General features: G+C 43.4%; 1 protein-coding gene across 4 annotated transcripts in view; it reads left to right on the top strand.

Moving 5' to 3' along the window:
• The window catches only part of LOC135484549 (baculoviral IAP repeat-containing protein 6-like), a 36,951-nt gene extending 24,758 nt beyond the window's left edge, over nt 1–12,193 (top strand). The window contains exons 34-50 of one of the 4 annotated variants that reach the window (XM_064766137.1): nt 2–238; nt 1,125–1,247; nt 1,519–1,605; nt 1,856–2,014; nt 2,152–2,310; nt 2,551–2,708; nt 3,282–3,489; nt 3,643–3,857; nt 4,041–4,229; nt 4,595–4,781; nt 4,931–5,117; nt 5,432–5,574; nt 5,810–6,135; nt 6,800–6,961; nt 7,999–8,265; nt 8,514–8,648; nt 9,116–12,193. In XM_064766137.1, coding sequence (XP_064622207.1) covers nt 2–238; nt 1,125–1,247; nt 1,519–1,605; nt 1,856–2,014; nt 2,152–2,310; nt 2,551–2,708; nt 3,282–3,489; nt 3,643–3,857; nt 4,041–4,229; nt 4,595–4,781; nt 4,931–5,117; nt 5,432–5,574; nt 5,810–6,135; nt 6,800–6,961; nt 7,999–8,265; nt 8,514–8,648; nt 9,116–9,682 — 3,509 coding nt within the window. In that variant the 3' untranslated portion in view covers nt 9,683–12,193. Of the gene's footprint in view, nt 1; nt 239–1,124; nt 1,248–1,518; nt 1,606–1,855; nt 2,015–2,151; nt 2,311–2,550; nt 2,802–3,281; nt 3,490–3,642; nt 3,858–4,040; nt 4,230–4,594; nt 4,782–4,930; nt 5,118–5,431; nt 5,575–5,809; nt 6,136–6,799; nt 6,962–7,998; nt 8,266–8,513; nt 8,649–9,115 lie in introns of those variants that run through there. The other 3 variants (XM_064766136.1, XM_064766138.1, XM_064766139.1) reach the window with 3 other exon arrangements.
• The last annotated feature ends 900 nt before the right edge of the window (nt 12,194–13,093 follow it).

The raw sequence follows: 13,093 nt of genomic DNA, 5'->3' as shown, positions 1-13,093 counted from the left end.
GGTATTGTGTACAGCAACCTGCCCTTGTCAGGCTTCACCAGACGTCTTTTCCTACAAGTCCTACTTGAAGATGAGAAGATACTTGTAGCATTCAAATCATCGTCTCAACTCCATAAAGGTCACTTAGGAGCAACGAGTAGTCAGATTTATCACCCCAAATTTGGCGCTGGACACCGGTGTAAAATCGTCAGTGTTGGTTTGCAGACAACGTGTGGGGAGGTACTCAGGATGGTGTCTGGTAAGTTCTGTCTTCTTTCTCATCTCCAGTGGATTATTGAGTGGGTAGGATGAATATCAACATCAGCACTGTGTGATAGTTTTTGGGGATATCTACAGCACTCTTCCCTCTACTGAAGAATTGTGTCCCTTCTACAGATTGTGATGGCTATGAGCACTGCTGAAGTTGTGACCTTGAGATATGGGTGCATCATGTGTCATGTTTTGGTCGTTTTGGAGATGTTATATGAGTTAAAATGAACATACATCTACATGTTTCTAACTGTACCAGTCATCGTATGCATGGGTCAGTGAATTAGAAACTAAGTCGCCTGGATGAGGTTAGCTTAAACATGTCTGGTTGTGGGGCAATTACTGTTTTGCATGTGATTTCAGTGCAGTAGTTGTATGAGAGGGTGTTGATATATTTAGCATACCTTGAGTTGGTGTCATGTTTGAAGCCCTTGAAGCACCTCAGAGTGATGATGCAATGAGGTAACCCTTGAAAATGACAGCTGCTCTCTTCCATTAGCCATTTAGGGTTAGGAAGCCAACGTTACTGCTAACGCTGATGGAGCACCCGTGCCCTTAGAGATAACGGGGTCTCCCTCATTTCATTTGGTGACGTCTTAGCTATTTGCCCTGACCCCTCCTCCTGCTGTCGGCAACACGAAGTTTCATCTTACTATCATGTTGAGTGGGACTGTCAGTGTAGCCATGGACCCTAATGAATTCTTGGTATGATGTATCATTGACTGGTATATTTAATGGAGAAGTTCCATTAGAAGGAACGTTTCTTAAATGCACTGAGCTGAGTATGGCAAGGGTTGGCACCTTGAAGACCAGAGGTGATATTGAGGAAGGGTGACAAAACACAGAGACTGACTATGTGTTGTTATCTTCTGCAGATAGTCCCTCACTCACCCTGCAGCTTGTTGATAAGCCGGCTGAAGCCAGTCATGAGGAGGGGAAAAAGGACACGGGCCAACTCGGCATTGAAGTCGTCAACCAAATCTCATGGGTGGCAGGAGGTACAGACATGTTTAGGTGTTCTCCACGTAATATATGACCCGGTCAAATAGCACAATCTAAGATGGAGTGGGTGTAGAACCTCGGGTGGGTTGGTACTGACTTTATGGCAGGGCTGCCTCAAGAAAAACTACCACAGAAAATGAGATTCGTATGGTGCTAGGGTGGCAGCTTTCATGGTTGGATCATGGGATGACCCACCTCATCAAAACAGTCAGTGTAGGTCACTGAGAGTGATTGATTGTCACATGTTATTGTTATTATTACTTGCAGGTCATGAGACAGAGGTGGAGGATGGACCTCCAGAGATGACAGCCAGTCTGCCACCCAATTTCACCATAGGAGGGGCCGGTGTTTTACGTAAGTCATCTCCAGTCTGTTTCACCTTCAGGGCAGTGTAAACGAGTGACTTGAGTGACTGCAACCTGCGATTATAGCTGCAACTATATGTGACAAAAAGATATCTCTTGTTGCAGGTTGATCACAGGCACCTGTGATGACCCCCGTCAATGAGATGGTTTGCCTGTTGCTAACCGATAACTTCGATGAATTTGCAGCGAAATGGATTTTCATGTAAACAAAGAATTAATAGTCGATAAATATCTTTCAGTCAACTCCGGGGCGCTGGCAAAAGAGAAGCGTGATAAGATGAAGAGTCTGCCGCCTCGGCCTCCAACCAGGAGAGGGCGCCACTCGGTGAAGGATGACCCCTCGTTTAGCAGCACTATGGTGGTGCCAGTTCTCTCCATGTACCATACTCTCATGCCTAGTAAGTCGCATGTGATTCCAGTGTATGAACAAAAGTTAGCACATGAACATATAACTAGTGACAGCTAGGAAAATCCAGCAATTGACACTCCAGCTTGGAAGAAAGCAAGTCTAAACTGCCCTTCTCTTCTCTTACAGAACAACCACTACCCCCTGATCTGACCTTGGCCCAAGTCCTGGTCATGTTACATCAGCGAGGCCTACTTCAGGGGCAGCCTTCCTTGGAGTTCACAGTCAAGCTGGGCACAAAGCGAGTGTCGACGCTGAAGAATATCAGTCAAGTTAAAGTAGAAAAGGGTAAGTAGAGATCATCTTCCCCAAAGTTAGGTCTTGGCTAACCTTGATCAGCCAGAATCTGTGTGAATTCAGGCTGTTTACTACAAACAGGTCGCTCGTCATAGCCAATACGTTACATCAGAATGTCACATCATCAAGTTGTAACAATAGCGTCCATGCGCAACTTGGGAATCCAACACGAAAGACAAATGTTCATAGCACTTATGTGTTGTTACTTATATCCTCTGCTGTCTATTTCAGAGTACTCTCCTTGTGACAACGACACTAAGCTCATCCCAGAGCAGGTGCTGCTAGAGACGCAGAGCTTACCCTCGCCACTTCAGGTGTTTGCTAGCCAAGGTGGCCTAGCATTACTAGCAGAACACCTGCCCCTCCTCTATCCAGAAATCACACGGCAGGTCAGTCCACCAGATGGTAGCAGAGACACTGTCACTAACTCTGGTATCGGCAATGATTGGGTTACTGTTGAATATGGTGAAGACATTTATGAGGTAAATACAACTCATGTTGTTTATACCCCTCATTCATTTCAATTGTCTCATGTATTACGCTTGCTAGGTTGTGCTGGGGTGCTGCTGCTTCCACAATGCTTTTGCTTCTTGTCCCTGGGGCTTGGTCTATTCACACTGTCACCTGTCTTGCACTCACTCCTGGGAACTTCAGTCAAGTGCTTTCTGTAATGACACATTTCAACCCCCTCTTAAATGAAAGATTTTGCAACCTTTATGTGCTCTGAAACTGGTGCAGACACTGATTTCATGTAACATCTGGGCAAGGATAGTTTTTCATGTAACATCTGGGCAAGGATAGTTATAAGTAATCTGCCTGAAATGAGTTCAGTAGCTCCTCTGTCTTAATCTCCATCCAAGCACTATGTTTCACTACACTACAACACCTTAAACTTAAGTCTGTCACTTAGGACACAAGTTGTGAAACTCTTTCCATGACTCAATTCTGATCATCTCTTCCAGGATATATTTGAACCAATGCCCTCGGGTTCAAACAACCAGTCATCCAAGCAGCCCAGTCCCAGCCTGCCTACAATCCCCCCGCATTCCCTGGTGGCATTCGGCCTGTTCCTCAGGCTGCCTGGCTATGCTGAGGTGCTGCTGAAGGAGAGAAAGAAAGCCCAGTGTCTCCTCAGGCTTGTGTTGGGGGTCACCGATGATGGCGATGGAGGTATGTATATCCTCATCTGACGTTGATTATAGATCACTTTGAAAGGGTACTGTCTGTCTTGGAGATATGTGCTATAAATTGTCTGTAAGATACTCCGGTGCTCTAACACTGGTTGGTAATGTTATAAACTCATAGCAACTCCATCTCTTTCAGGTCACATCTTAACCTCTCCTTTAGCAAGCTCTCTACCAACTCTGCCTTTCTACGTCCTGAAGACGTTGTTTGACCAGTCACCACTGACGACTGATGATGGTCTCGTACTTAGGAAGATGACATTGGATATTGGAGCACTGCATCTCATCCTTGCTTGCTTGTCTGTGCTCAGTCATCATGCGCCGAGAGTACCCATACCAGGATTCCATCATGAGGTGAGATTTGACTTCTGCTCTTGACCAAGAAATGTCACTTAATGATACAGGATTAATTCACGTTGCCAGTCTTTGTCTCTCTCCAGAGAGCATTTTTCGTTTTGGCTGAGTGTCATCAGTTTCAAAATGACACCTTTGAGTGACCTTCTCCACCGTGTCTGACCTCTGATCCCATCATTCCAGCTGATCATGGTGGCCACCCAAGCTACCTCCAACCCGCCACCGCCTGAGAAGCCTGCTGAGGAGAAGACACAGCATTACTGGGCAAAGGGAACAGGCTTTGGTACTGGCTCCTTCACCTCGAGCTGGGATGCTGAACAGGCTCTCTTGAGACAGAAGAGTGAGGAAGAACACGTCACGTGTCTCCTCCAGGTTTGTACCTTCACTTTAAATGCTTAATGAAACACTGGACATGAGCAGACGATAACATTCACGATCCTCCATTTGTCAAAAACAAAGCTTTTGCTGACCAAATATTTGAAGAAAGCTTGATCATATCTATAATGGGAACAATGTTTCTTCAGTTTCCAAATCATCTTTTCAAGTTCAGCCTGAAGACACTGCTCTTCAGCTGTCCTCTTTAACTTGGTATCTCAGGACATCTGTTCCTGCCAGGAGTCTGGTCTGCCACAGTTCCAACGTCAATAATCCTTCAAGAGTATCACTGGGATGAGATTGAAGTACTTCAAGCAAGTTATGTTGTATAAATGACATCTCATCTTGTCATCTCGTTGCAGGTTCTGGCGAGTTACATCAACCCCGGCGGTCACATTGCTCCCCATCACTACAGCGGTGATGACGATGAGCAGGAATACGAAGGAGCTGATCATAATGAGAACCATTGTTTGCCAACCATCCTCCCTGATCTCCTCACACAGTCGTGCCTCGTCCCAGCCATATCTTCCTACCTCAGGAATGACTCAGGTCAGTCCATTACAAAATCTTGGTTCTTGTTCATGAACTGGCATTTTATGTGCATTTCAATTGCACCAAGTCTGGAAATCTTAACAGAGCTCTTTTCTCTGATCTCTTTTCTGTTCTCTGTTCTCAAGCCATCGCTCTCTCTGTTCCAGTTCTAGATATGGCACGCCACGTCCCTCTCTACAAGTCATTGCTTGAGTTGTTACGCGCCCTCGGAGTGTGTCCGGTGCTGGTACCGTTGCTGTTACCATTAGACAAGGAAGATGGAGACTCATCCTCGATTACCTCTCTTCTGGCCAAGATGAAGGGATGTGTTGACACGTATGCTAGCAGGCTCAAGTAAGTCCAGTAGAGTTGCCTGTTTTCATCTTGGAGCAGCTGGTTTGCTCAAGTTATCAACTTACAGTAACTTGGCCAAAGCACAGAAGAAGTGTCCAATGCATGATAGATCCACTTGATAGGCCTTTCCACAAACTGACAAGTTCTTGAATGAAAGAGGTCACACAGATGCTATGGTGAACAACAGAATCAAGTCTATTCTGGGAATTAGAACTTTGGATGTCTGCTACTGCAATGCAACCACAAACCTTGTGAGGCTTTGAGCATATTTGCCCCCCCCTCCCCTGAATACATGTAACTTGTCTTGTTTACAGAACGAACAACAAGAGTAGCATGAGCAAGGCCACCCAGACAAAGGAGGAGGATGATGAGAGTGAGGGTTTGGCACTGCTCATTCCTGACATCCAGAGAACTGCCGCCGTCGTCATCAAGGCCTCTGACAGAGTCAAGCAAATTGGTAAGTCTGGTTTAGATTTATGAGAGGTTAAAGTCAAGCATTTTGTTAAGTTGACCCTAGTGACTTTTGATATTAATGATAAATTCGGCCCTTGCTCTTCACTGTTTTCTTACTCCAAAGAATATGGCCAAAGATTATGGTGATGAGCATTGGTGTGATTTGACTTTGACCAAATGTTGAGAAGCCATCTTGGAATCGAGTAGGTGAAATAGAACATGTACCTTGTTCTTTGCAGATAATGCTGAGGGAGACACAGAATCTGAGAAGCGCTTTGACCGTGGTGCGGAGAGCTCTGACTTCACCCTGGCAGAGAGGTACATGGAAATCATGCGAGAGGAACAATTCGACACGTTTGAGATCGTCCAGGAGGACGAGGGCATTATAAGGTTCACCATGTCGCATCATTACGAGTCGAATATAAAGACAGCCGGTGATATCAACAACCCAGCTCGTGCTAGGCGGTTAGCTCAGGAAGCGGTGACTCTCTCAACATCACTGCCACTCTCGGCCAGTAGTAGTGTGTTTGTACGCTGTGATGAAGACAGGCTCGATGTCATGAAGGTAGGCACAGTGCTTCTTTCACCTCCACACATGTTCATCAGTTTGTCCATACCAGTCCTAGATCATATCAGGCTTGCCAGAATCATGGGTTCTTATTTACTTCAAAGCCAGACTTTCTGACTCATGTCGCATTGTGAGAAACTAGGTCATCCTTTATGTTGTAACAGCCTGTAGATATTGTGGAATGTGAAGTATGTTTATGCTGTGATCTCGGTTTACATCATGTTACCTTCATGAACTTTACCTCAACTCAATGTTTGTGTACTCAGGCCTGCTAACAGGTAGCAGAGTATATACAAGGAGTATGTCGGCTTCACAGATAGGCCCGGTTCTCTGTTATTTAGTATTCTATTTGCAAATATCTTCAAACTTGTGAAGTGAGTTGAATATTTCTCTTCTGTGCTGTGGTGGATACTGTTTTCTGTGGATGCCAAGTGATAGTTCACTGGTCTACAGGAATCATCTGATCCACTCATGGACATTATACTTCTAATCTGTCAGTGTTTCACTCCAGGCTTGTGTCTTCTCATAGCCTTGCTACTCTACTTGTCATTATCTTACAAGCTTTAGTCTATTCCTTTCACCGTTGAGATACCAGAGAAAGTCATTAGGTTGGATCAACACAGTAAAACACCTTTGAGTTCTCTCATTCTCTCATTTGCAGGTGCTGATAACAGGTCCTTCTGAGACGCCGTATGCGAATGGTTGCTTTGAATTTGATGTCTACTTTCCTCCCGACTACCCTAATGCCCCACCACTGGTCAATCTCGAGACGACAGGCAACCACACTGTTAGGTTTAATCCAAACTTATATAATGATGGGAAGGTAAGAGAATAGTTTGAAAATCTTGCTAAGAATGAATCTTTGAATGATAAAGACCCAAGAAGCATCGTGAATATCAGTCAGGTTTTGCTCTACTCTTCTAATAGTTAAAAGATATTTTTGACGTGGCAATGCGATGAGATGCGACCAGCTTAATTGGCTTGTGTGACCGTTGTGAAGACTCAAAAGTCTTCGCTTGATCTCTTAAACCGTGTGAGGTGTTGGAACTGACGTCAAGACGCAGTGGTTGACGTGATGCTGGGCCCCTTTATGACATCATGGCTTTGAGACGGACATGACGTCATGCTCCTAGGGAGCATGGCGGCAAAGTTGTGCGGAATGGCGGGGAGGCGCACCATGTGGGTTATGCCAGGGGTGGTGTGAACGGTTTCACTGGAGTTGCTCATCAGACACTTATAAAGGCGATATTGATCAAGATGGGTTGGCCCTACACTTCTAATAGTTGATCTACGTTACTGTTGTCCTTCAGGTTTTGCTCTACACTTCTAATAGTTGATATCCGTTACTGTTGTCCTTCAGGTTTTGCTCTACACTTCTAATAGTTGATCTCCGTTACTGTTGTCCTTCAGGTTTTGCTCTACTCTTCTAATAGTTGATCTCCGTTTCTGTTGTCCTTCAGGTTTTGCTCTACACTTCTAATAGTTGATCTCCGTTACTGTTGTCCTTCAGGTTTTGCTCTACACTTCTAATAGTTGATCTCCGTTACTGTTGTCCTTCAGGTTTTGCTCTACACTTCTAATAGTTGATCTCCGTTTCTGTTGTCCTTCAGGTTTTGCTCTACTCTTCTAATAGTTGATCTCCGTTTCTGTTGTCCTTCAGGTTTTGCTCTACTCTTCTAATAGTTGATCTCCGTTTCTGTTGTCCTTCAGGTTTTGCTCTACTCTTCTAATAGTTGATCTCCGTTTCTGTTGTCCTTCAGGTTTTGCTCTACTCTTCTAATAGTTGATCTCCGTTTCTGTTGTCCTTCAGGTTTTGCTCTACTCTTCTAATAGTTGATCTCCGTTTCTGTTGTCCTTTAGGTTTGTCTGAGCATCCTGAACACATGGCATGGCCGACCAGAGGAGAAATGGAATTCACAGACATCCAGCTTTCTACAGGTGCTAGTTTCAATCCAGTCACTAATTCTTGTATCGGAGCCATATTTTAACGAACCAGGTTACGAGAGGTCACGGGGTACACCATCAGGGACAGCGAGTTCACGGGAGTATGATTCCAACATCCGGCAAGCTTCAGTGAAATGGGCCATGCTCGAACAGTTCAGAAACCCTTCACCATGTTTTAGAGATGTAAGTAAATCTTTTACTTGTGTTAAATCTTTGTTTCAGAGGAAGTTATCTGACATGGCAAACCGGTACTGAAATCTAAGAACTAGTCTGTGCCTCCTAGACTAATGGTCTGCTCTTTGCCAAATGTTCAGCTGATTGTTATTGAAATCAGCGATGGATGATGATATTAACAAAGCTGAAGTTAGGATTCCTTAGTTGAGACCTTGAGCTCAGTTAAGATATATCATGTGTGTTTGTGGTTTTTGCAGGTGATACAGAAACACTTCTGGCTAAAGAGACACGAGATAATACGCCAGATCGAGGAGTGGATCAGTGATCTGGAACAACATAGCAGTGATAAGCGCTTTGGTAGAACGATCAGTCATAACTGTCTTGCCCTAAAGGTGAGTGGGATGGCTAGTTATAAATATCGGAAAACGTCACTAGGTTTGAATAGATGCTGGTGTAGAAGTTACTCATCCTTACTGGTCTATAGAACAGTGACATGCAGACTAACAGTACAACGTGTCTATTCAGTCCACTTGCTCAAAGCATAACTTGTCAACTTGAGATATTGATAATTGAGCTGTGTCTATAACCTATTTGTCGCATAACAGACCTATTGACTATGACCTGACCTCAAAATTAAGACCATCATACTTGGAAGAAATACTAGTGCAGATCAACTATATCAGTAGAACGTATAGAATGACAATTCATGCATGGACTGGTTTTACAGTTGAAACTAATGATTCAGGAACATTTGCTGTGTAAACCATCAGGATGCAGAGTAGAGCATATTTACAGCTTGTGTTACCTCTCTCTTTCAACTTTAGTTAACATATTCTGATGTGATGTTTGCCTGTTTCAGCGTCATTACAACCAGCTGAAGGAAGAGTTTGCCAAGATGAAGCCAGCTCTCATGGACAACAACCACCGTTGTATGTCAGACGACGAGGTGGAAGGCGGTGGTACGAAACCTAGTCCTAACGGCCAATCAGATAGTAGCGCGTTCTCATGTGATACAAAGGAAGATAACGCCAATGAAGTAGCCATGGACGACAATTCAAATCATTCGGCATCTTTGGACAATAATCTGCCGCAAGTTGGTGACTGTGATGACGTGCTTAGCGAGTCTGCTGTTGGTACTGACTTCCTGCCCTCCAGTTCAGGAGAAGGGAATGCAGGGTTTGATTCGTTACCTCCACCAGAGGATCCAGCATATCTAATGGCAGCTGGTGGCCAAGGCTTGAACTTTGATATGGACTTAGGCCCACCCACACCAGACGTTCTGGTGGAGCCGTTACTCTTTCCAAAATATGATGATAAATATGACGATGACGTTGAGTTGCCGCAGCCTGTTAGCTTGGATCAGTTGCTGGAGGCTGCGTCGCTGAATGACAACAGTAACCCAGGTTATGATGAGGTCGATGCCTGACAAAGGTCACCAGATAGGAAAGCTTTGGGGAAGGGGTTAATCGGATGGCGTGGCGTCGTCTTCGAACTCAGAAAATCAGGGGATGAATTGTAATCCAGTGATTCACGATTTCAGAAGTGTTGGATAGTTTCTTTTTAAAGATCGGGGCCTTTGTTACAGTTACGTGACGTGTATAAAATTTATTTTAACGGTGCCGTCAGATTCTTATTTGGTTGAAAAGAGTTATTTTTAGGTGATCACCATTCACATTGATGCCGTTGCGATGTTTTTAAGGGTTAAAAGTTGGACAATGGTACGTATTCTCTGCATTCTTGATGGATTTAAGGTGCCAGCTCATATGTGTAACGTAATGATCTTGTTAAGGAGTTCAACCCAGACCACTCATGGTATACTTACCATTCGCCGGTCACTTCAAGTTCAGCCATATAGCCGGACTTTACCACTTATCTCTTCACAGTTGTTTTAACAAATCTTACTTCAGGGGAAATGATCATTTATGTTTTCATACTGTTCATTCTAACCAATGTTTAAAACTGTGTCATCATTGGTTTTAAAGGTATTAATATGACATGCTTAATGGTTTGACATATAATGGAATCCTTCCAAGTCGAAACACATCTCGATGAAACCATTTAGTTTTATCAAATGAGAACAAACTATCATAAATATAACCAGGAATTGATACCGACTTTTATAAATCGTGATATAACTAAAATATAAACTCAAGATGAGAGTCCGCGGAAGTTTTATTTAATCTCTGAATTGTATTGTTGGATCAACTTTGTTGGGTTGATCTCTCATCACCAATTGTAATAGATTCCTTCCTTCTTTCAATATGATTTCTCACTTTTGTTTTATTCGTGAATTGTTCAAATAGGACATGAGCATAGCGAGTCATTTGAAATGCGTTCAACATGAAAGTGAAAGTATTTTGCACCTTGGTCTTGTAAACCCATTTGATGGTCTCAATTCTTGTTTTAATAAAAAGTCTATTGTTCCTGTTTCCTGCTAAAGCTAATTGTTGGAAGAGAGGTCCTCGTATACTGGGCTGCTGTAACTGTCTGATGTGTTAATGCGTGTTCAGTGTTGATGAAACCTAAAGATATAATATTTTCACAACGTTGAAATTGATTGCTGTGAAACAAAGTGCTTTACACTTGTTGACCTTAAAAGGTAAAAGCGAGGTCACATTGGTTAAGTCCTCAGAAGTGGTCTTGGCGTCTGCCTTGAGGGAGGGCAGGGGTACTCATAAATGCTGTTGTCCTTAACAAAAATAAGAAGCCCTGAGGCCTGTGTAGTGTTGTTACCTGTGTCGTTTTCATTGGGGTGATGGGCTCCACCACCTTTGGATGTTTCTCATTTGTGGGAAAACCTAAAGTGTTTGTGGTTTGATTAGTTGGAGATTGGAACCCCATTATAAGGCCCTGCTGGGTAGAATTTGGTTAACTTGGTCCTGGCCAATGGCTGTTGTCTTTGACACCATAAGCAATGACCAAGCAGATTGAACCTCGAGTGCTACTGGTATTAGTGGTATGTGTGTGTGTATGATTCATAAATATTTTGATTCGGTCTATATTCGCTTTGGGAACAGAGATTTCAGCATCATGCACCGAAATGATGCTTCTTCTTCATGTGTTATAAATATGGTCAAATGGTCTTTTACATGTGGCTCCAACAGGAGCAAGTTGGTCAGTGAAATATCCTGTGCAATCTGTCGTGTCCATTTCACCAAAGGTCGTGCTGGGAGCATGTATTGCCTCTTCTAGCTCAATATTCAAGCACTTCAAATCTAACTTGTGAGAGATGTTCATGGTAGTCTTGCCTGCACGCTCTGGTGTTGTAGACTTGGCACTATTTAGCGCTTTGTGGAAAAGCTACTGTGCAGAGGGACAAACATGGTGGCAATAGTGGTGACCGTCAGTCTGCTGTCCTGAGTGGTTAAAACCTTGAATAGAGGATATGTTCTGATGCACATGATGTACATTAGACATGTTAGATCTGTTGAGGTTGGATTAGACGTGTGTGTGCAGTGTCAGGGCTCATATAGCCTTTCATTGTACTGGAGGTCTTTACATAATATTGAGTTAGCTTATATAAAGTCTCTGTACAACACTGGTGGGCCTTATGGCAAGAGAGATTGCCTCACGGACCCTCATATTATCACGTGTGACATCACTGTCTATGGTTTTAGTGTTGGTTGGAGTGGAGGCTTGTGTAGTTATGGTATAACAAGAGGTGCACAAGTCTTCGCTTCACCTTGATGTGAAGTCATTTGTCAAAGCCTTGTTTGCCGAAGGTGACCTTGGAAATGGACTGCACAGATTTGCTATTTTTTGCTCCTGACTCATTACTTACTCTGTGAATTTTTTAAGTTATTATTTGTAAAGATGATTGTTAACACTGATGTTCCATAGTCTAGCATGTCTATTCATATCAACCTTGTTGTTGAAAGAAGAGGAGACATCACAGAATATGCAAAAGACCAATTTTCAATAAAAAACAAAATCATTACATCTTGCTTCTGTCTGTACCTCATGTTGTGAACAATGGAACAATCTCTGGTCCTGGTCACATCCTTGGGAAGTGTTGGACAGGACAGTACACAGGGGCAGTGGGTACTCCACACATAAGGCAAAGTCACAACCCAAGAAGACAAAAGGGTTGTCAAACATGCCTGCCCTTCTGTTTTTGGAAGAGACTTATCTCAATATTCTGTTGAAGATAGGCATAAGTACCATACTGAGGTACTGGAAGCTGACTTGAAGAGTCTAATGTACTTGAGAATGATCCTTCAGGTAGCTCATGTACCTTGGACTGTCTGAACTCTGCCTCTGGTAGAGATTCTATCTCGCTGTGCTCATAGACAGGCCAAAGTACCCTACTTCGTAACTCGAGTAGCCTACTTGGGGTGCTGAGGGCCCTGAAGGGGTAGCTCCTGCACTGAATGTGACATTGTCTCTCATCTGTTGACAACGTCACATCTGAAAATATTGTTATGACATGTGTCAATGGTGTTTCGCTGGCCCCTGGTACTTGATAGACCTCCTAGCCCAATTTCAACTGAAAGAAGTCAAACTATCTTTGATAATGTTAGTAACATTTGTGGAACAGTTCCAACTACGCCATGTGGAACATGACTTGGATAATTGACTTGCTGAATGATCAAATCTTGCTATTGAAGGAAGATATTGGGATAATAACCACAGTCAGAAGATTAGAAAGTCTAAAAGTCACAGAACTGTTTGGTGTTTGATAAAAAGAATCAATCATTTTAAAAAAGTGCTGAACGTCATCAGATGTCTTCATGATTTGATGCGTTCATTTTCCACAAATCAAACTCGATGTGACAATAAGGTAATAAACCTGTCAAAGCTTGACGGATCCATTCAGAGCCAAACCAAACGACTTATT

Source organism: Lineus longissimus, chromosome 3 (assembly GCF_910592395.1).
Source record: "Lineus longissimus chromosome 3, tnLinLong1.2, whole genome shotgun sequence".
Lineage (NCBI taxonomy): Eukaryota > Metazoa > Nemertea > Pilidiophora > Heteronemertea > Lineidae > Lineus > Lineus longissimus.
This window is presented reverse-complemented; position numbering and strand designations above follow the sequence as displayed.